Raw genomic sequence first — 21,021 nt, forward strand, 5'->3', positions numbered from 1 at the left:
TATGAATCAATCAAAAAGTAACACAAGAAATGTACATAACAATAACGAGGCTATTACAGGGGTTACCGGTACCGAGTCAATGTGCGGGGGGACAGGTTAGTCAAAGTGACTTGTAAAGTGACTATGCATAGATAAACTGCTGCTACTTGCTGTTTATTATGTAAATAGGGTCAATGTAAATAGTCCAGCTGGCCACTTCAGTCCCCGTCAACTTTAATGGGGGCTTGTTTGGCCCTCCTTTTCCTATAGTCCACGATCAACTCCTTTGTCTTGCTCACATTGAGAGAGAGGTTGTTGTCCTGGTACCACACTGCCAGGTCTCTGACCTCCTCCCTATAGGGTGTCTCATCGTTGTCGGTGATCAGGCCTACAACTGCTGTGTCGTAAGCAAACTTATTGATGGTGTTGGAGTCGTACTTGGCCACGCAGTCATGAGTGAACAGGGAATACAGGAGAGGAATAATCACGCAACCCTGACGGGCCCCAGTGTTGAGGATCAGTGTGGCAGATGTGTTGTTACCTACCCTCACCACCTGGGGGCGGCCCGTCAGGAAGTCCAGGATCCAGTTACAGAGGGAGGTGTTTAGTCCCAGGGTCCTTAGCTTAGTGATGAGCTTTGAGGGCACTATGGTGTTGAACGCTGAGCTGTAATCAATGAACAGCATCCTCACATAGGTGTTCCTTTTGTCCAGGTGGGAAAGGGCAGTGTGGAGTGCGATTGAGATTCCATCATCTGTGGATCTGTTGGGGCAGTATGCAAATTGGAGTGGTTTTAGGGTTTCTGGCATGATGGTGTTGATGTGAGCCATGACCAGCCTTTCAAAGCACTTCATGGCTAACGGGCGGTAATAATTTAGGCAGGTTACCTTAGCTGCCTAATATGTTATCTCTCAGTGCAGTGCATCTCTCAGATAAAGTGGGGGTTTCGAAAGGAACCAATAAGGAGAAGTGGGGGTTTTGAAATATGCCACTCAAGACGCCGTTTGGGTTATCGGACGTCAGTCATGGTCTGCAGAAATTAAATGAAGGAATTTAATTTATGCAACAACAACAAAAAAGATGAACTCACTGTGAGTTGTCTTTGAACAATACCTACAGGTAGCCGTGTACGTAATGTTATGTTTTTCGTAAATGTAAATGCTAGCTAACGTTAGCTACATTAACTTATTTCACATTCACTTTACAATCTATGTATTATTGAATATTTGAAATAATAATCATAATAATAATAATAATAATAATTGAAATATCAAGTCATGGCGGTCCTAGTAGTATTGGAATTCCAGCGCTTCTAGTGTTAAAATACTCTTTCGAAATCCCCACTTCTCCTTTTATGGTTCATTTTGAAACCCCCCCACTATTCCTGAGTGATGCACTGCACTGAGCGTAGGTGGCAGCATAGAGACCCTGGTGGATGACTGAGATAATGTCGCAACTGGCCCCCTCTCAATTTTGACTTTGTGGCTGTGCTAACTAGTGGAAGCCAGCATATCACCTCAATCAGCATTGAGCCCGGTGTAAGGTCGAGGTAACCCTACTGACGCATATGCTGTTTTGTTCTCCAAAACTGGAAACGGAAAATAATTACTTGCACGTGACTTCTATACAGAAACATTTAGTCGGGTTCGGAAGCTTTCTCGGTTCACCACGGCGGCGCTTTATCAGAACCACGATTTTACAGTTTGCTGACTACCTGTATTTACAACACAATTACTGGATTTTATTAGCTAATTTGGCTACATCCACTGACTGAAAAAAGTGACTGTTTACAAGATTGCAAGCCAGCGACCGACATAGTTATCCAGGTAACGTTAAGCTTGTCAGAGTTGGCTAGTTACTGCAGCTACTAACGTTAAGTTAGCTAGTTAACCTCCCACAACAGTATTTATATTATTTTTAACACTTCGGGTAGTTATTTATTACATTTTCCATTGTCTTTGGGAATTGTTTATAGTCTTTTATCAGCTAGTGGGGCAGTAACATCAGTTTAGTCGGCTAAAAGTGGGGCAGTAACAGTTGGTTAGCCAGCTCGAAGTGTTAGCTAATGTCCAGTTTTCCAACTGAGTTAACAACATGTGTGAACTCCTCATTTCAGATGCCGAGTCGAGTTAGCAACTTGAAGCGGCGAAAGGGGATGTGCGCTGTTTCCTCAAGCAGGGTCCATCTCGAGGTGAAGAGTTCAGATAAGGTCGGTGAACGTTTAGTTCTTCTGTTTTCATTTTACATTATGGATTACGCAAGAGTATAAAGTACTACTTAGTTTTTTTGGGTATCCGTACTTTACTATGTAGTATTTTTACTTTACTACATTCCTAAAGAAAATAATGTACTTTTCACTTCATATATTTTCCCTGAAACCCAAAAGTACTCGTTACATTTTGAATGCTTAGCAGGACAGAAAATGGTTCAATTCAGTTACCAAGAAAACATCCCTACTGCCTATGATCTGGCGGACTAATAAGGAATTAGAAATTATCCATACTTGTACTTTTGATATTTAAGTAGATTTTAGCAATTCAAATCGAACTTTGTCACGTGTTGAATACCACAAGTGTAGACTTTACAGTGAATGCTTACTTACAAGCCCTTAACCAACAGTGCAATTAAATATACTTAAGTATCAAAAGTAAAATGTAAAACCAAATACTTTTACTCGAGTAGTATTTTACTGGGTAACTTTTATTTGAGTCATTTTCTGTTAAGATATCTTTACTTTTATACCAGTTTGACAGTTGGGTACTTTTTCCACCACTGGGATTGTCATTAATAGTGTCATGGAAGCCTGTTTATTATTTTTAATAAGTTGGTGTTTTGACTTTATAGAGTTCAGGGAAGAGGAGGCATGATAAAAAAATGAAAATTGAAGACTCAAAAACAGAAATGGCCCTGAATGACTGGATGGTTGGTGGTTGTAGGGAGTCAACAACCATTTCTGAGAGGCTCAGCTGCGATGGTTGCGAGAGGCCTGAAAAGACAAGTTGTGGAGCACCACCAGACCTGGAGGAATTGTGGGAGGGTAAAGAGAACGGTGTGCGATTAGAGTTAATTTACTGTCGAACAAACGGGTTGCCAGAGAAGACGGAGGATGACGAAACAGAAGCGGGTGTTGTGATTGACAAGAGCGTCTTCCTTGATGATGACAGTAACCAGGTTCTTCCTGTGGAAAAGTTCTTCGGAAATATGGAAGTTGTGCAGGTGAGATGAGATTTTATAACAAGTGCTAGGTGTGATAAACAAGATCCTGGTCTGATGTTGAGCACAATGGCTGCGTTTTACACAGGCAGCCAAATTATTTATTTTTCTTCAAAAATGTGTCTCTTGACCAATCAGTACAGTTCAGAAAAGCTATTTTTTGGTGGGAAAAAGATCAGAATTGGGCAGCCTGTGTAAACACAACAAATAAAGGTTTCCATCCAACCTTTTATTATGCGAGTAATTCTGCTTTCATGTACTAGTCGGAACAAGAAAGCATGTGGGAAATGTCACAGTTAACTGGTTGAATGCGGCACGTGTATCACTATAACAGGTTAGCAAGTTGGACATTTCCGACTTTCCTATTTCCGACAAGCGCGTGAAAAAGTCACAACAGGCCTGATGGAAACATTTGTCGGTAAACTTTCCAAATGTCGACAAAACTAAATACGCTAGACAAGTTGGGATCTTTTTGTCTGTAAAATGAATTGTGAGAAATGGCAGCAGAAACTAATGTGTTGTACCTACTCTGGTCTTGGCACATGAGCTCTAGCCAACAGCTCAGATACAGTGGGGGTAAGCTAGTCTATATGATGAGATTATTATGGATAAGTGCGAGAATATTTTTTTATTTGTCAAGCATCGATCATGCCACCAGAATCCGACCCATCTATATTTATTGGAAAGGAGCATCAAGATCACTGCACTTTCATCACCTTGTGACGTTCATAACTTATTTAATCTGTAGCCTAAAACTGCATGGTTTCCAGAGTTGTAGTGGGAGGATCACATACCATAACATCGTGTGACTCCCAAGTTTACTTCGATATGATAGTTATTCTATCAATATTTCCACGGGCAATTCTTGCATAATTAATTTTACTGACAAAGATCCCACCATGTCAAACGAACAAATTCTGTCTGTATTTATAAAATTGTACCAAAACGTTTCCATCACAGCTGTCGTGATTGTCTTTTTATATGATATTACTTTTTTCGCATAAAAACTGGATGGAAACATGGTTATTGACATGCTGTTATTTGCCTTGTAGGATTGTCCACGGAGATCTACGGCCACTTCGACCTTCAGCAGGAGGGAGCACAGGAGACGACAGTACTATGCCAAAGAGGACAGTGATGAAGAGGGCTACACAGAAATGCAGCAAGATGAAATAGTTGGCACTTAATTTACAGAAATAACTCATTCCTATCAATAGGATGGAATAAAACTTGTCCTTAAACGACCTTAACAAGCCTAACGTCACAGTTGAGCCCAATAAAGTGGATTCGTTCAACAGAACCAGGGTATCAAGTTAATGTTTTGCCAGCATATACCCTAAAGTTATACATCTTTGTATTAATATTTGCACTAACAAAACTTCACTTTTCAATTATCTATACTGTATATTGTTTAAATGGCACAGGTTAAGTGCTCAGATTGTTTTATTTATATTGTATCTTTTACAATATTGTTACTGAATGCCTTATGTATGCACAATATTTGTAGTCAAAGTTGCATTGCCAATACAAGAACTTAAATGTTCAATTACCTGTGTCTGCTGTTTTGTATTGTGCTATTGAAACTAAGCAGAACTTTATCACATAATTATCTAATTACACTTACAGGCCATGGAGCTGCGCTCAAATCAGCTGTAATCATCAAATCTGCTTGACTCCAACAATAGTCAAACCTTTAATATTTCAACCCCCCCACCCTATACTCTACTGGAGTTCAGAGGATTTGACAGATGTAATCAATATGGTAATAGCTCCACCGATAGGCTGGGTGGAAGTTTCACCATTTGCTTATACCAATCAAATCTCCAGGGGTGCATTCAGTAGTATAGAACAATGTTAAGCATTTCATTTCAATGGAAGCAGTATTGTTCTGAGCAAATAGTTGAACGGTGTCATTATGGTGGCCCAGAGAGCGACTGTATGGCGTGTGCGACACACATTTTGCCATTTGAAATGGTCACATCCATATTGATCACGCCACACCCACCAAACGTACCTCAAAGGCTATTGAAGACTGGTGTGTGCTGTATTGGGGGGAACGTGTTGTTCAGTACAAACTGACACGCGACGTAGCAAACGTTGAATCGAACGGAACATACCCGTGTGTAGGGCTTGGGACGATTTGCAATTGGTCCATTGACTATTACCCAAACAATAGCTCATGATGGAGTGCTTTAAAATCACTAGCACAAAATGATCAATAAATAAGCTGTACTGATAGTAGCAGAAATGTTCCCTGCCCATAATTACATTTAGTTATTTACCAGTTATCATGCATCTTGCACTTCATCCGTTAGCTAGTTAATAAAGAAATACAAAATTCAAGAATAAACAGTAGAAAAACATATACCCTTCACTTTAGAGAATCATTTTCGTTTGCCCTGTTTGTAAATTTTCCTTTTGTCACAGAGCAAGTCATGGGCACCTTTCTTATGGCATACAATATGTACCAGCTTCAGATTCTCCCGAGTAAACAGCAGTTTGTAAAAATAGTCCAGGTTTATGTTGCTGCTCTTGTGTTTCTGCAGTGCTTCCACCAGGGTAGGAATGACTGTCCTCTTCTTTTCAATCCTGGGACAGAAACAGATTTCAGTCTAGATTTGATAAAACTTGTCCTTAAACGACCTTAACAATTGCAATTGATAATCAAGCAAGCTTTTTTGTTACTGTTTACAAACAATTTTGAGCTTAACATTCTGAATATTTATAACCTTTATTCACTAAACCCACCCGTGGTCCAAGTTCCAGGTGCTAAAGAGAATCCTGCTCTCTCGGTTTCCATAGGGGTTGATTGAGTGAAGGGACTTGCATTCATCATGGTCAAAAGCACCCTGAGGAAAGGAGAGAGATGGGAAAGGACACAGGATGCTACTGAGCCAAACATAATCTGGTCCTGTTAGTTACCATTATAATATCTATGCTATCAATGTTACCTGACAGGAGAACCATCCTTCCTGGGTGCATAGTCGATTTTGTTCCTTTTCTTTCCTGTTGAAGTAGCAACCATTGTACTTGTCAGATTTCAGCTGCATCACTAAGCACTCTGCAGTCTTCTTGTATTCGTCCTTGAGTTTAGGTTTTTGGATGGTTTGAGCATAACTATGCACCTGTGAATAAGAGAATAAAGTCTGTCACGTGTATTCTTTCCTCAGAAAATAGGGCAGATTACAATTGACAGTATGTATGGAGTAGGCTTGTTATGAGGTACGGCTTTTGAGGATCACTTCTTGACAGTGCCAACCACTTTCAGCGTGAAACCAAAGCATCAGTAATATACAGTGCCACCAGAAAGTATTCACACCCTTTTTTCCACATTGTCTTACAGCCGGAATTTAAAACGGATTAAATTGAGATTGTTGCTGTCACACTGAAGCTGAAATGTCTTGAGTCAAGAATTCAACCCCTTTCTTTCGGAAAGCCTAAAGTTCAGGAGTAAAAATGTCCTTAAGTCACATGAGTTGCATGGACTAACTCTGTGCAATAAGTGTTTAACATGATTTTTGAATGACTGCCTCATCTCTACCCCACACGTAAAATGATCTAAGGTCCCTCAGCGGAGCAGTGAATTTCAAACAGATTAAACCACAAAGACCTGGGAGGTTTTCCAATGCCTCGAAAAGAAGGGCACCTACTGGTAGATATATATATTTTGAAAGCAGACATTGAATATCCCATGAGCCAGAGTTTAATGGCATAGACGACTGAGGATGGATCAACAACATTGTAGTTATTCCACAATACTAACCTAAATGACAGAGTGAAAAGGAAGCCTGTACAGAATACAAAAATATTCCAAAACATGCAACAAGGCACCAAAGTAACACTGCAAACAATGTGGCAAAACAATTAACTTTTTGTCCTGAATTCAAAGTGTTATGTTTGGGGCAAATACAATACATTCTCCATATTTTCAAGCATGGTGGTGGCTGCATCATGTGGGTATGCTTGTAAGGACTGGGGAGTTTTTCAGGATAAAAAAGAAATGGAGTTAAGCAAAGGCAAAATCCTAGAGGAAAGCCTGGTTCAGTCTGCTTTCCACCAGACACTAGGAGATTAAAAATCACCTTTCAGCAGGACAATAATGTAAAACACAAGGTCAAATCTACACGATTTGCTAACCAAAAAGCCAAATGTTCCTGAGTGGCCGAGTTACAGTTTGTACTTAAATCTATGGCAAGACCTGAAAATGGTTTTCTAGCAATGATCAACAACCAACTTGACAGAGCTTGAAGAATTTTGAAAAGAACAATGAGCAAATGCTGCACAATCCATGTGTGGAATGCTCTTAAAGACTTGCCAGCTGGAATCTCTACCAAAGGTGCTTCTACAAAGTATTGACTTAGGGGTGTGAATACTTATGTAAATTTGATATTTCTGTATTACATTTGCCAACATTTCTAAAAACATGTTTTCACTTTGTCATTATAGGGTATAGGTGTAGATGTATAAAAAAAATATTTAATCAATTTTGAATTCAAGCTGTAACACAACGTGTAATAAGTCAAGTGGTATGAATACTTTGAAGGCACTGTAGCTTCACCTCCTTCATGTATCCACGAATCCTGCTCTCACAGTTGTACTTCATGTAGGCTGATTTGGTCTTAAATCTGTCATCAATTCCTGAAAGCCCAAAAATAGAACGGTATAACCGTAAAGAGACAGTTTGTTTCAGATTAAAAAATAAAAATGTCCTTGTTTTTCTCCATCTTTCTTTTGGCTGCCACATCGTTTCCTGCAGGATTTCTATCCATCCCAAGATTGAAGACTTGTTACCTTGGAACCAGTCTTCATCGTCTTCTCTGTTTTCAGCCTCAGAGCTGTCCTTCAAGTGCAGGAGCAGGTCCCCCAGGAGTCTGCGTCTCTTTGGAGACCGCTCGTTTGAGAGAAGCCCCTTAGCCGCATCAATCAGAAGATCTGAGTTCCTGTCGGTGTCCAGCAACCGGCCTATGTCGCAGACAACTGAAATAATCACAAATCATAACAGTTATTTCAATTGGTTCACAGAACAGCCTCTGTTAACCTAAACATCAGAGTCATGGCACCCATGTAACCGACTGTATTTGAAGCCCAGACAGCCTCACTGGCAAGTATCACTGGCAGGCATGGTTAAGCTACTCAATACATGAGCCTGGTTAACCGCTCTTCCTACGAGTGAAAGCAAGGCTATATTTCTATTACTTTTACCAATGCATCCCTTTCAAATCAATCACCACAAGGTTATGCATATTTGTATAAGTGCATATTTAAGTTAGTATTGTTATCATTTATTTACCATGCACAGCTACATAAAGTAGGTCCTAAACCCTATATGAATGTGCATTGTGCATGCCACATAGTCTTAGGTTGTTAGTTGGCTAGTTACTATGTTTCTTTTTTACAGTCTTTTAGTTACTTTTAATGTTTCACTCACAGCCGCTCCATCTCTCATCCATGGCAAGAAGGACAAGTTCAGCATTGTCTGGAAGACTTCGGAAATAGTCCTCTGTCAATTCTGTTCCATCTTCATACATGGAAATATGCGAACCGACGAGTGGAACCTAGAAGAAAATTATTCACATAATAATTTAAACAAAATAATGTAACTTTCATTATCGCCACTTCCTGGTTGCAAGTCTAGACCCGCTGTTATGGTCTGGTAGTAGCAGTAGAATGTGCTAAACATAGCAAGCTACTGGACGAAATCGTACCTGTAGAAGTTTACTCCCCTTTTTGAGAAGCTCTTTCAGACTTGTTGCAGCCACCCCATATTTTTTTGTTTCATTCAGGCTTCTTATTTTGACAACTTGTTTTTTTCTTTGAAGTCCAAACATTGCGTCTTTTCTTCTATGAAGACCAATGTGCAGAAACACACAAAGAAACGATGCATGCTGCCAGCTACAGGACAGGTTGGAAAATTATCCAATATACTGCCATCTAGCGTTTTAGAACTGCACGTGCACACAGTTGACAGTGTCACTCAGCTGCTTCTAGAATATCCAGTAGCAGATGCAGATAAAAAGATGAAGAGGATCTCAATTGTTATAGTACTTATATTCTGTATGTCAGGGGCCTGATTTTATAGGTAACGGTATCCTACTTGATTCTATTGTGTGGCCACATTATCCGTCTTACAAATGTGCTCTCTAGGATGCAAGTTTTGGTCCAGAGCAAAGACATATTTAGACCAGAGTTCACAGACCATCAAGCTAAGCTTAGGCCTCACCCCCCATCTGAGATATCTACTGCAGCCCTCACCCTCCACATACAACACCCATCCTGTCAGTCATTCTGTTAAAGGTCGCTCGTCTTTTCAGTTCGCTGCAGCTAGCGACTGGAATGAGCTGCAATAAACACTCAAAGTGGACAGTTTTATCTCAATCTCTTCATTTAAAAACTCAATCATGGACACTCTTACTGACAGTTGTGGCTGCTTTGCGTGATGTATTGTTGTCTCTACCTTCTTGCCCTTTTTGCTGTTGTCTGTGCCCAATAATGTTTGTTCCATGTTGTGTTGCTACCGTGTTGTGTTGTCATGTGTTGCTGCTTTGCTATGTTGTTGTCATAGGTGTCTCTTTATGTAGTGTTGTCTCTTGTTGTGATGTGTGTTTTGTCCTATATTAAATCAAATAAAATAAAGAAATCCCAGTCCCCGTCCCCGCAGTAGGCCTTTTGCCTTTTGGTAGGCCATCATTGTACAAAATAATTTGTTCTTAACTGACTTGCCTAGTTAAATAAAGATTAAATAAAACAGCTGGTGAGTGTGCTATGCAAGTTCTCCCCATTTCTCCTAGTGGTGGCATTGGCCAATGTATTTTAACAGTCAATCCCTAGGAAGATAGAATATGATGTCCAAATTATTAGGATTTGTTATGGTCCTCCTCACCCTGACCACTACAGTATACACAAGGCTGTATTTAAATGCAAATGAATCTGTGGATGAGGATCGTTTTGCATAGAGAATATGCAATGTCCAACAGTATGTATCCTTCCCAAACCAGAGGGTGGCGATATGGACACGTGCTGGTCTCCCGCTCTCTTTAGTACATTTTGAACGAATAAGAAGAAAAGGCATAGCAACGTTAATATCACCGTAGTAACCGATGCCAAGTGACGGGAGAAACCAATTTAAAGGGAACATAGGGTAATAGAACAATTTCATTCAGGTCATTTGGTAATCCTTCATTTACATAATCCATTTTAAAATGAACATCTTTCATCTTTAAATATATCAGTCGATTTGATAAAATATATATTTTTACTATTCGTACCTTCATTTATTTATCTTTTAAATCTTTACCCCCTTTTGAAAGTCAGCTATTATTGCTTCCCCTGTTGCCAACATGCATGGATAGCTAGGATTTCAAATAAGCGAGGGTAAACAGTGATTTTTATACAACTGCGCGACATTTTACTTGCTACAATTACAAGCATAGCTAGTTTGGGTAACAATCTTATTTTCTGAGGTTTGAGAATAGTGCAAAGTTCGCTTTGGTATCTTAATGAACAAGTCCTAATGTTAGCTAACGTTACTTACTGATAGCAAACACACCAAACAAAACCCACTAACTAGCAAGCTAGGTGTTGTTGTTTTAGCTAAATATAGCTAGCGAAATTTGACTTTGCTGCAGACTCGAAATATCCTCTCAATGACCGACGACTGGAAAGGACTGTTTGAGAGAGGACGGGTGATTCCTCCACACAGCCAGACTGTTCGACTGGCACAGGACTCATCCCACACCCATTCTCAAGGCTTCCAAATCATCCTGAAGCATCTTGATGGACCTCACATTCAACAGGTAGGCCTACGCCTTATTTGCATAAACCTGGCATCCGAAGAGTTAGCTAGCTAATGCCATTCGCAAGTTTGATTTTAGCCCAGCCTGGTAGGTAGACAAACGTTAGTAGAGTTGCCAATGTTTAGCTAGGGACCCGTTTCTAATTGACTTCCAGTTACAAACATTTCTACTCCCCTCATCACTTAGGAGAAGAAGGAAGGGGAGTCAGAAGGGAATCGAAAGAGGGAACCAGTCAAGTACCAGCTGAGTGTTTCCCTGTTTGATACCAGCCACCAGCACTTCTTCGGGAGAACGTTGAAGAGCTTACCCCAACAGATGAGTGGTGTCCACAGGGCAATGTTTAATGAGGTATACAACTGTTCTAGGGAAACACACAGTTAACATTGTCAACCACATTATCCTGAGTGGTTTTAGTATTATAAAGGAGCGGTTTACGCTGATACGCCCTGTTAAGAAGCAAACAACAAGCGATTGCTGACTTCTCTGCGAATTACCAACAAAGCTGACTGCAGAACTGAAGGCATTTGGGTAACATGTCAAAAAGTTAACTTTTTGCCTCATCTCTGGTACGAGAGCCTTAGTTTTTGAGCAGTTTGTAGTTGCCAATTGTTGTTTTTGGACAGGGCTAGAATGTCCAAGGAAAATGGAAGTGTCAAAAAAGGCTTCCATTGGTCAGTATTTACACCAGTTATAAGGAGTTTGTTCAAGGGAGAGCTGGCCCACAATTAGCTGAATTGCTAATAAGAAAAATTTTCACAACTTTAGAGAAGGTTCCTTTAGGACACATATGTCAGAGTCAAGGCCCGCGGGCCACATCCGGCCCGCAAGAAGGTTTTTTACGGCCCCTGGGATGATCTTGATTTATTATTAGAACCGGCCCGCAGCAAGCCGGCAGCCCGCAGATCTTTTACACGCACCAATACTACATTTCCCACAATGCAAAGGTGACGCACCGAGCAGTAGGCTGCTTCATTTCAATATTTATTGGCACAGCAGTCGTCAGCATCACAGTAAAATTAACTTTCAGATACCCATCAAAAATGGCAAAACGGAAGGTGGATACTGAGAACCGGGGGTTTCAAACAAGGTGGGAGTCGGAGTATATGTTCACGAAGGTAGCTGGAAAACCTGTGTGTCTTCTGTGTGGAGAAAGTGTGGCGGTACTGAAAGAGTATAATCTGAGACGACATTATGAAACGAAACACGCGGACAAAAACAAGAATATGGACATGGAACAAAGGCTACAAAAGGCAGAGGAATTAAAACGAGGCCTCAAATCTCGACAGGCTCTGTTCAAAAAAGCCAAATCACAAGGCCAGGCTGCTGTCAAGGCCAGTTTTATTTTGGCAGAAGAGATCGCTAAATCAGCCCGGCCATTTACGGAGGGGGATTTCATCAAAAACTGCATGATTAAAGTTTGTGACGAAGTTTGCCCAGAAAAAAGGCAACTCTTTTTAAATGTGAGTCTGAGCAGAAACACCATTGCCGAGAGAGTAGACCAGTTGTCCATCAATCTAAAAGAGCAGCTTGTGAAAAAGGGAAAATATTTTATTGCATATTCCTTGGCTGTGGATGAGAGCACCGACATTTCTGACATTGCCCAGTTGTCAATTTTCATCCGCGGAGTGGACTCCAACCTAAGCGTGACAGAGGAGTTTTTGGCTTTACGTCCTATGCATGGCACAACTACGGGGCATGATTTGTATGAAGAGGTGTCAAGATGTGTAAATGAGATGGAGCTGCCTTGGGAAAAACTCGTGGGTTTGACAACCGACGGAGCACCTGCGATGTGTGGACACAGGAGCGGACTGGTGGCGAAGATACGGGAAAAGATGCAAGAGGAAAACGCGACAGGTGAGCTGACAGCTTATCATTGTATCATACACCAGGAAGCGTTGTGCGGTAAAGCCTTGAAAATGGAGCATGTAATGAGCATCATCACGCGCACAGTTAACTTTATCAGAGCCAAAGGTTTGAATCACCGCCAGTTCAAGGCATTTCTGACGGAGTTAGAAACGGAGCATGGTGATTTGCCTTATCACACAGAGGTGCGATGGCTAAGCCAGGGAAAGGTGCTTCAAAGATGTTTCGAGCTTCGTGAGGAGATTTGTCTGTTCTTGGACAGCAAAGGGAAAGACACAACACAACTCCGAGACGAAATGTTTCTGTGTGAAATGGCTTTTCTGTGTGACATTACGAGTCATCTGAATGCAATAAACTTGCAGCTGCAGGGTCGGGATCGTGTCATCTCTGATATGTACAGTACAGTGAAGGCATTTAAAACCAAACTGACTCTGTGGGAGACGCAGATGCGGAAAGAAAATTTGAGCCACTTTCCCAGCTGCCAGACCATGAAAGAGAAGCTCTCTACCAGTGCGTTCCCGAGCACACAGTTGGCTGATAAAATAGGTATGCTTGCCGCTGACTTTCGACGCCGATTTGCTGACTTTGAAGCACAAAAAAGCAGGTTGGAACTGCTCGGTAACCCATTTGCTGTTGACGTGGAAAGCTCACCACCAAACCTCCAAATGGAGTTGATTGACCTCCAATGCAATGATGCACTGAGGGCAAAATATGCGGCAGTGGGTGCTGCGGAGTTCGCCCGTTTCCTCCCCGGCACAATGCCCCAGCTGCGCATCCAGGCTGCTCAAACGTTGTCTATGTTTGGCAGCACATACCTGTGTGAACAACTGTTTTCTTTGATGAACCTGAACAAAACATCACACAGAAGTCGACTTACTGCTGAACACCTCCACTCAATTCTGAGGATTTCTTCAGCTCAGAGCCTTACCCCGAACATTGATGAACTTGTGGAAAAGATGGGACACCACCAAGTATCACCCTCAACCTCAAACAAGTGAACATTACTGTGCAATCACATATTTAGAGTTTTTACTCAGTTCAAGTTTAAAAGTTAAAATTTAATATTTGTTTTCACTGCATGTTACTTCTCCTTAAACAAAGTGTTGTTTTTGATTAATAGATTTTTGCACTTTATTTTTTTGTATTTCAATCCAATTATATTTTAAAAATATTTCAGTTGAGTGGATGATAGAAAATTGCTATTATTGTTTTTTCTTTGAAGTAAATTTAGCCCACTTTTGCTAAAATAGAAAATATAGTCTACTGATGGTGCCTTGAATACCGGTTTCTTTCATTTAATGTTCATGTTATGGGGATATTTATATAAAGGAAATTTGTCTTTTGTGTCTGTTGAAAATTAAAGATTACTGACAGAGCCATAAGAAAATATTGCTTTATTTATCTGATCATATTGTAATATATTTGTTAGGTTTTCAGTAGGTTCAATTAGGTTCACTAGACTATATGCGTCATTTAAAAATTTTTCAATGAACATTCGAACAGTCCGGCCCTCGTCTTGTAGCTGATTTTTTTATTTGGCCCTCCGTCCATTTGACTTTGACACCCCTGCTTTAGGAGTCTCATGTGGAGAGGCTACCCTCTTCATGTGAAATGGAGAGGCTACCCTCACGTATCTGAAAATACATGATGAATTGATGTTTACTGAAAAGCATACAGTATGTTCTCTGAATATTCAACTCTGATGATAGAGCTAAATGTGGAATATTCGGAAATGTGTAGCTCAGACTAGGCTCTTCAAGAGGTGATGATATTAAAACCAAATAGTTAAAATGTATTTAACAATCCCTTGAAAACGACAATGTTTTAGCAGAGCTGAGGGTCTCCTTGCCCCCCAGCAGCCAAATCGAACACTCTGCACCGTATTGTGATGTTTTATTGACAAGGACTGTTTCCAAGAGACCGTTCCCTTAATGTCAAACACAACTTACCCAGAACGTGTTTACCATGCTCTCAGAATATTCAATAACAATGTTCTAGACACGTTTCCTTGGAACGTTGCAAGAATATGCCAGTGTCCATTTTTCGGAGGGTTAGGAAAATATAGGTAATTATCAGAGAAATGAAAGGGGAGGCGGCCAAAGGAAGAATTGGCTTTGGGGGTGACCAGTGAGATATACCTGCTGGAGCGCGTGCTACGGGTGGGTGCTGCTATGGTGACCAGTGAGCTGAGATAAGGCGGGGCTTTATCTAGCAGAGATTTGTAGATGACCTGGAGCCAGTGGCGACGAGTATGAAGCGAGGGCCAGCCAACGAGAGCGTACAGGTCGCAGTGGTGGGTAGTATATTGGGCTTTGGTGACAAAACGGATGGCACTGTGATAGACTGCATCCAATTTGTTGAGTAGAGTGTTGGAGGCTATTTTGTAAATGACATCGTCGAGGAGCGGTAGGATGGTCAGTTTTACGAGGGTATGTTTGGCAGCGTGAGTGAAGGATGCTCTGTTGTGAAATAGGAAGCCGATTCTAGATTTAATTTTAGATTGGAGATGCTTAATGTGAGTCTGGAAGGAGAGTTTACAGTCTAACCAGACACCTAGGTATTTGTAGTTGTCCACATATTCTAAGTCAGAACCGTCCAGAGTAGTGATGCTGGACGGGCGGGCAGGTGCGGGCAGAGATCGGTTGAAGAGCATGCATTTAGTTTTACTTGCATTTAAGAGCAGTTGGAGGCCACGGAAGGAGAGTTGTATGGCATTGAAGCTCGTCTGGAGGGTTGTTAACACAGTGTCCAACGAAGGGCCAGAGGTGTACAGTATGGTGTCGTCTGCGTAAGGAAAGTTGCTAGCTAGCATTAAACTTATCTTATAAAAAACAATCAATCAATCAATCATAATCACTAGTTAACTACACATGGTTGATGATATTACTAGTTTATCTAGCGTGTCCTGCATTGCATATAATCGATGCGGTGCGTATCGTTGCTCCAATGTGTACCTAACCATAAACATCAATGCCTTTCTTAAAATCAATACACAGAAGTATATATTTTGAAACCTGCATATTTAGCGAAAAGAAATCCAGGTTAGCAGGCATTATTAACCAGGTGAAATTGTGTCACTTCTCTTGCGTTCATTGCACGCAGAGTCAGGGTATATGCAACAGTTTGGGCCGCCTAATTTGCCAGAATGTTATGTAATTATGACATAACATTGAGGGTTGTGCAATGTAACAGGAATATTTAGACTTAAGGATGCCACCCGTTAGTGAAATACGGAACCGTTCCGTATTTTATCTGAAAGAATAAATGTCTTGTTTTCGAGATGATAGTTTCCGGATTCGACCATATTAATGACCTAAGGCTCGTATTTCTGTGTGTTATTATGTTATAATTAAGTGTATGATTTGATAGAGCAGTCTGACTGAGCGATGGTAGGCAGCAGGCCGGGGATAGCAAGCTAGCATACCGGCCATAGAGGGACGTCACGATGGGGGAAAAGTCTGTTTTTGCCTCCTCGTAAGCATTCATTCAAACAGCACTTTCGTGCGTTTTGCCAGCAGCTCTTCGCTGTGCTTAAAGCATTGCACTGTTTATGACTTCAAGCCTATCAACTCCCGAGATTAGGCTGGTGTAACCGATGTGAAATGGCTAGCTAGTTAGCGGGGTGCGCGCTAATAACGTTTCAAACGTCACTCGCTCTGAGACTTGGAGTGGTTGTTTCCCTTGCTCTGCATGGGTAACGATGCTTCGAGGGTGGCTGTTGTCGATGTGTTCCTGGTTCGAGCCCAGGTAAGAGCGAGGAGAGGGATGGAAGCTATACTGTTACACTGGCAATACTAAAGTGCCTATGAGAACATCCAATAGTCAAAGGTTAATGAAATACAAATGGTAAAGAGAGAAATAGTCCTATAATAACTACAACCTAAAACTTCTTACCTGGGAATATTGAAGAGTCATGTTAAAAGGAACCACCAGCTTTCATATGTTCTCATGTTCTGAGCAAGAAACTTAAACGTTAGCTTTCTTACATGGCACATATTGCCAGGAGAGTATTTTGAAGTTGATTTTTAGGGAAAATATAAAAAAGATTGCGAAGAAAAATATATATACATGGGACAAGACAAAGACGTCTGATTGCTACGCCATCTTGGATTTAAGACTTAACGTTACAGCATACAGTAACATTCTAGATGATTCTGTGCTTCCAACTTTTTTGCAACAGTTTGGGGAAGGACCTTTCCTGTTTCAGCATGAGAATGCCCCCATGCACAGAGGGATGTCCATACAGAAATGGTTTCTCGAGATTGGTGTGGAAGAACTTGACTGGCCTGCACAGGGCCCTGACCTCAACCCCATCAAACACCATTGGGATGAATTGGAACGCTGACTGCGAGCCTAATTGCCCAACATCAGTGCCCAACCTGATGTCCCCACAGCAATGTTCCAACATCTAGTGGAAAGCCTTCCCAGAAGAGTGGATGCTGTTATAAATCAAATCAAATTTATTTATATAGCCCTTCGTACATCAGCTGATATCTCAAAGTGCTGTACAGAAACCCAGCCTAAAACCCCAAACAGCAAGCAATGCAGGTGTAGAAGCACGGTGGCTAGGAAAAACTCCCTAGAAAGGCCAAAACCTAGGAAGAAACCTAGAGGAACCAGGCTATGTAGGGTGGCCAGTCCTCTTCTGGCTATGCCGGGTGGAGATTATAACAGAACATTGCCTAAGATGTACAAATGTTCATAAATGACCAGCATGGTCGAATAATAATAAGGCAGAACAGTTATAGCAGCAAGGGGGGACTAACTCCGTATTTATGCCCATGATTTTGAAATGAGATGTTCAACGAGCAGGTGTCCACATACACTACATGACCAAAAGTATCTCAAAATCATTGTCATGTGGTTAATCAAAATGATATCCAAATCTGAATTAAAATTATAAACCTAAAAAGTAACTTCCATTGCCAACTATGTGAAAATAGCCTACATAAAACCAACAAATAAAAACATTGCAGCCTGCAGGTAGAAAATATCCTGATAAAAATAAATATCAAATGAATTACATTGGCTAGGTTGGCCTCTCTGCAATTAACTTGAAGCGTATCAACTATTAACTTGGGTCTGGCCTGAAGCTTGCATTAGCAAACTTGCAACATTGTATAACATTTTCTGGGCCCTCAAAGCTCGGGACAGACACAGCTGTAGGCTATTTGTGCAAGGGATAAGAAGTAATCAGGCAGGCCTGTTTTATGACGTTTCCACTGGATCAGAGCATTACATTTTTCCCTTTCATACTGAGTGGTAATCCTCAAGGGAGAGAGCTGGAAAGATTTTTCAAAGACATTAAGCAACTATTGTCATTCTCAATGGATGTAAAAACAGACTTTGTTTGCTTGCTGTTTGAGGTGAAGGAAAAATTACTTTGAGATGTTCAAAAGCGCATTAAGGTGGTGCGTTAAGCCAAAGAGAAATACTATCGGATCCCCAAATGGGCACATTTATTTGCCTATATTTGCGCTTAGGCCAGGTAGCCTATAGGCCTACTTCTATGCATAATCAGGTGCGTGTTCTTGCTCAACATTGACAGGTGCGCTCCAAACAAAAGACAATGACTAAATTGACAAAATTCGTAAATGGAATGAGATAAACCAAAACTTGTTTCTCAGAAGCATTGCATAGGTCGTGCACTCTGCAAACAACGTGTCCACTCAGACAATGAGAATGGTAAGAGAATGGTAAAAGACTGGAATAATAATATATTTGATGCATTAACATAAATAAATAACCTTTTTTTATTTAACTAGGCAAGTCAGTTAAGAACAAATTCTTATTTACAATGATGGCCTAGGAACAGTGGGTTAACTGCCTTGTTCAGGGGCAGAACGACCGGTTTTTAACCTTGTCAGCTCGGGGAATCAAACTAGCAACTTTTTTCGGTTACTTGCCCAATGCTCTAACCACTAGGCTACCTGTCGCCCCAACCATAACCAAACAAATATTGTAGATTAGGAATTAATGGTAAATTAACTACTGGTGATATATGTAATGGGGAATTGATATACGCAAACAATTCATAAAATTAAGTTCTAAAACAATGAATGTGCACAAATTGTCGGGAGAGGGCACACTGGAGAAAGACATCTTAGCCACACCCCCTTTCTTCTTGGACTGGTCCATCCCCTGTTCTCTGCAATGGATTAGTTCACTGAGATGGGCGTGAAATCAGACGGGTGTCTCGTGCCATCAAAAATAATAAATTTGCTACTGGTCGACAAAAAGAAAATCTCTGTCGATCAACACCCTATTGACCAAACAATCGACCAGTCATCACTAGACAATAGCAAGTCTATCGGCTCTTATTATTGAACATACTGAACTACTGGAAGCAGACAATGTAATACATACACTACATGACCAAAAGTATGTGAAGACCTGCTCGTCAAACATCTCATTCCAAAATCATGGGTATTAATATAGAGTTGGTCCCCCCATTGCTGCTATAATTACCTTGAATTTCACTGGCCTGCACAGAGGAACTTGACTGGCCTGCATCAAGGTCAGAGCTCTGTGCAGGCCAGTTAAGTTCTTCCACACCAATCTCGACAATCCATTTCTGTATAGACCTTGCTTTGGGCACGAGGGCATTGTCATGCTAAAACAGGAAAGGGCCTTCCCCAAACTGTTGCCATGAAGTTGGAAGCAGAGAATTTTCTAGAATGTCATTGTATGTTGTAGCGTTAAGATTTCCCTTCACTGGAACTAAGGGGCCAAGCCTGAACCATGAAAAACATCCCCAGACGATTATTCATCCTCCACCTAACTGTACAGTTGGCACTATGCATTGGGGCTGGTAGCGTTCTCCTGGCATCTGCCAAACCCAGATTCGCCCTGTCGGACTGCCAGATGGTGAAGCGTGATTCATCACTCCAGAGAACGTTTCCACTTCTCCAGAGTCCAATGGCGGCGAGCTTTACACCACTCCAGCTGACGCTTGGCATTGCGCATGGTGATCTTAGGCTTGTGTGCTGCTGTTCGGCCATGGAAACCCATTTCATGAAGCTTCCGACAAACAGTTCTTGTGCTGACGTTGCTTCCAGAGGCAGTTTGGAACTCAGTAGTGAGTGTTGCAAATGAGGACAGCACACTGCGGTCCCGTTCTGTGAGCTTGTGTGGCCTACCACTTCGCTGAGCAGTTGTTGCTCCTAGACGTTTCCCCTTCACAATAACAACACCTCCAGTTGACCGGGGCAGCTTTAGCAGGGCAGAAATTTGACGAAGTAACTTGTGAAAAGTGAAAGTGCCACGTTGAAAGTCACTGAGCTCTTCAGTAAGGCCATTCTACTGCCAATATTTGTCTATGGAGATTGCATGGCTGTGTGCTCGATTTTATACACCTGTCAGCAACAGGTGTAGCTGAAATAGCCGAATCCACTAATTTGAAGGGGTGTCCACATACTTTTGCAATATAGTGTAATTGTTTTACATTTGCCAAAATGCAATTTGCGGGAAAACACTGTTCTAAAAGACCCATCTGATGCGAGCTGTGTCATAAAACAGATATGAACATCTAAATATTCAACAACTACCATGGGTTGTCGATATGACTCGGATAATGCATTTAGCTTTTGGACAACGACAGAAAGTTGATATAAAAACCAATAGAACAGGAGAGAAACATTTTTTTTGGTTGCTAGCTTAGCTGTTGTTGTAGCTGCTGCATGTATGCTGCACCTCTCTGTCTCTCCCTCTGCGCTGCTGCTCCCTGTGCTACAGCCTGCATCTGAGTTGCCTAGCAACGAGTCTTCTCTGGTTTGCTCATGGCTCACTCTGACTAGAGACAGAGCCGTTATCTGGTAGACTCTTACAGTGTTCCGGTTTTATGATAAAAATCTGACTCCAATGTCATTCCACGGAATTATGCAAATTTAACCTATAGACCGATAGGCATGAAACAGTTGCATACATTAGTTTTATTGACAAATGTCAATTAAAAAATAAGTTCCGCCAAGGCAAAAGCCTGTAAAAATGAATGTGTATGAATGTTGTAAGTACAGAAATGGTTTGCTCAGTGGGAAATGAATATCCAACTAGTCAGTGACAACTGTGTGGCATTTTTAGAGTTTGACAGCAACTATGTGAGCTTATTACAGTATTATAGGCACTATGTCCTGCGATTTCCTGGGATCTTCTATGTAGAAGAACTCCTTACCTT

The 21,021-nt window shown here is 41.2% G+C and overlaps 3 protein-coding genes across 7 annotated transcripts in view; 2 read left to right on the forward strand and 1 right to left on the reverse strand.

Annotated features, from left to right (window-relative positions):
- The first annotated feature begins 1,358 nt into the window (after positions 1 to 1,358).
- On the forward strand, positions 1,359 to 4,738 carry c16h1orf174 (chromosome 16 C1orf174 homolog). Its single transcript, XM_021566318.3, has 4 exons — positions 1,359 to 1,805; positions 2,096 to 2,188; positions 2,824 to 3,195; positions 4,245 to 4,738. Exons 2-4 carry the CDS (start codon positions 2,096 to 2,098, stop codon positions 4,377 to 4,379), a joined length of 600 nt encoding a protein of 199 aa, XP_021421993.2. The 5' UTR covers positions 1,359 to 1,805; the 3' UTR covers positions 4,380 to 4,738.
- On the reverse strand, positions 4,618 to 9,220 carry dffb (DNA fragmentation factor subunit beta). Of its 4 annotated transcripts, none has more exons than XR_016487364.1 (7): positions 8,898 to 9,104; positions 8,621 to 8,747; positions 7,984 to 8,169; positions 7,729 to 7,830; positions 6,144 to 6,317; positions 5,941 to 6,041; positions 4,618 to 5,781 (listed from the first exon to the last, which is right to left on the reverse strand). XR_016487364.1 is itself a non-coding variant. In XM_021566317.3 (7 exons), the coding sequence occupies exons 1-7, from the start codon at positions 9,018 to 9,020 to the stop codon at positions 5,577 to 5,579; spliced, it is 996 nt and encodes a 331-aa protein (XP_021421992.1). In that variant the 5' UTR covers positions 9,021 to 9,220; the 3' UTR covers positions 4,618 to 5,576. The 4 variants fall into 4 exon arrangements, 3 of the variants coding, with proteins under 3 accessions (XP_021421992.1, XP_090059379.1, XP_021421991.2); XM_021566317.3 differs by having other exon boundaries at positions 7,751 to 7,830; positions 8,898 to 9,220; XM_090203253.1 differs by lacking the exon at positions 7,729 to 7,830 and having other exon boundaries at positions 6,144 to 6,198.
- A 1,281-nt stretch (positions 9,221 to 10,501) lies between these two features.
- Positions 10,502 to 21,021, forward strand: part of nphp4 (nephronophthisis 4) — a 193,594-nt gene continuing 183,074 nt past the window's right edge. For both annotated transcript variants that reach the window (XM_036947178.2, XM_036947179.2), the window contains exons 1-2: positions 10,502 to 10,985; positions 11,172 to 11,333. In XM_036947178.2, the coding sequence (XP_036803073.1) occupies positions 10,836 to 10,985; positions 11,172 to 11,333 (312 nt within the window). In that variant the 5' untranslated portion in view covers positions 10,502 to 10,835. The remainder of the gene's footprint in view (positions 10,986 to 11,171; positions 11,334 to 21,021) is intronic.

This window comes from Oncorhynchus mykiss, chromosome 16 (assembly GCF_057628025.1).
Source record: "Oncorhynchus mykiss isolate SJ-2025 chromosome 16, ASM5762802v1, whole genome shotgun sequence".
In the NCBI taxonomy this organism is placed as follows: Eukaryota; Metazoa; Chordata; class Actinopteri; order Salmoniformes; family Salmonidae; genus Oncorhynchus; species Oncorhynchus mykiss.

Bases quoted from the DNA above. Each gene is read 5' to 3' on its own strand.
- c16h1orf174 (XM_021566318.3), top strand. From the start codon at position 2,096: ATGCCGAGTCGAGTTAGCAACTTGAAGCGGCGAAAGGGGATGTGCGCT. The intron at 2,189-2,823 runs GTCGGTGAACGT...TTGACTTTATAG, and splicing joins AGGTGAAGAGTTCAGATAAG to AGTTCAGGGAAGAGGAGGCA. The intron at 3,196-4,244 runs GTGAGATGAGAT...TTTGCCTTGTAG, and splicing joins GAAATATGGAAGTTGTGCAG to GATTGTCCACGGAGATCTAC.
- dffb (XM_021566316.3), bottom strand. From the start codon at position 9,020: ATGTTTGGACTTCAAAGAAAAAAACAAGTTGTCAAAATAAGAAGCCTG. The intron at 8,748-8,897 runs GTACGATTTCGT...ATTTTCTTCTAG, and splicing joins AGGGGAGTAAACTTCTACAG to GTTCCACTCGTCGGTTCGCA. The intron at 8,170-8,620 runs GTGAGTGAAACA...TGATTATTTCAG, and splicing joins GGATGAGAGATGGAGCGGCT to TTGTCTGCGACATAGGCCGG.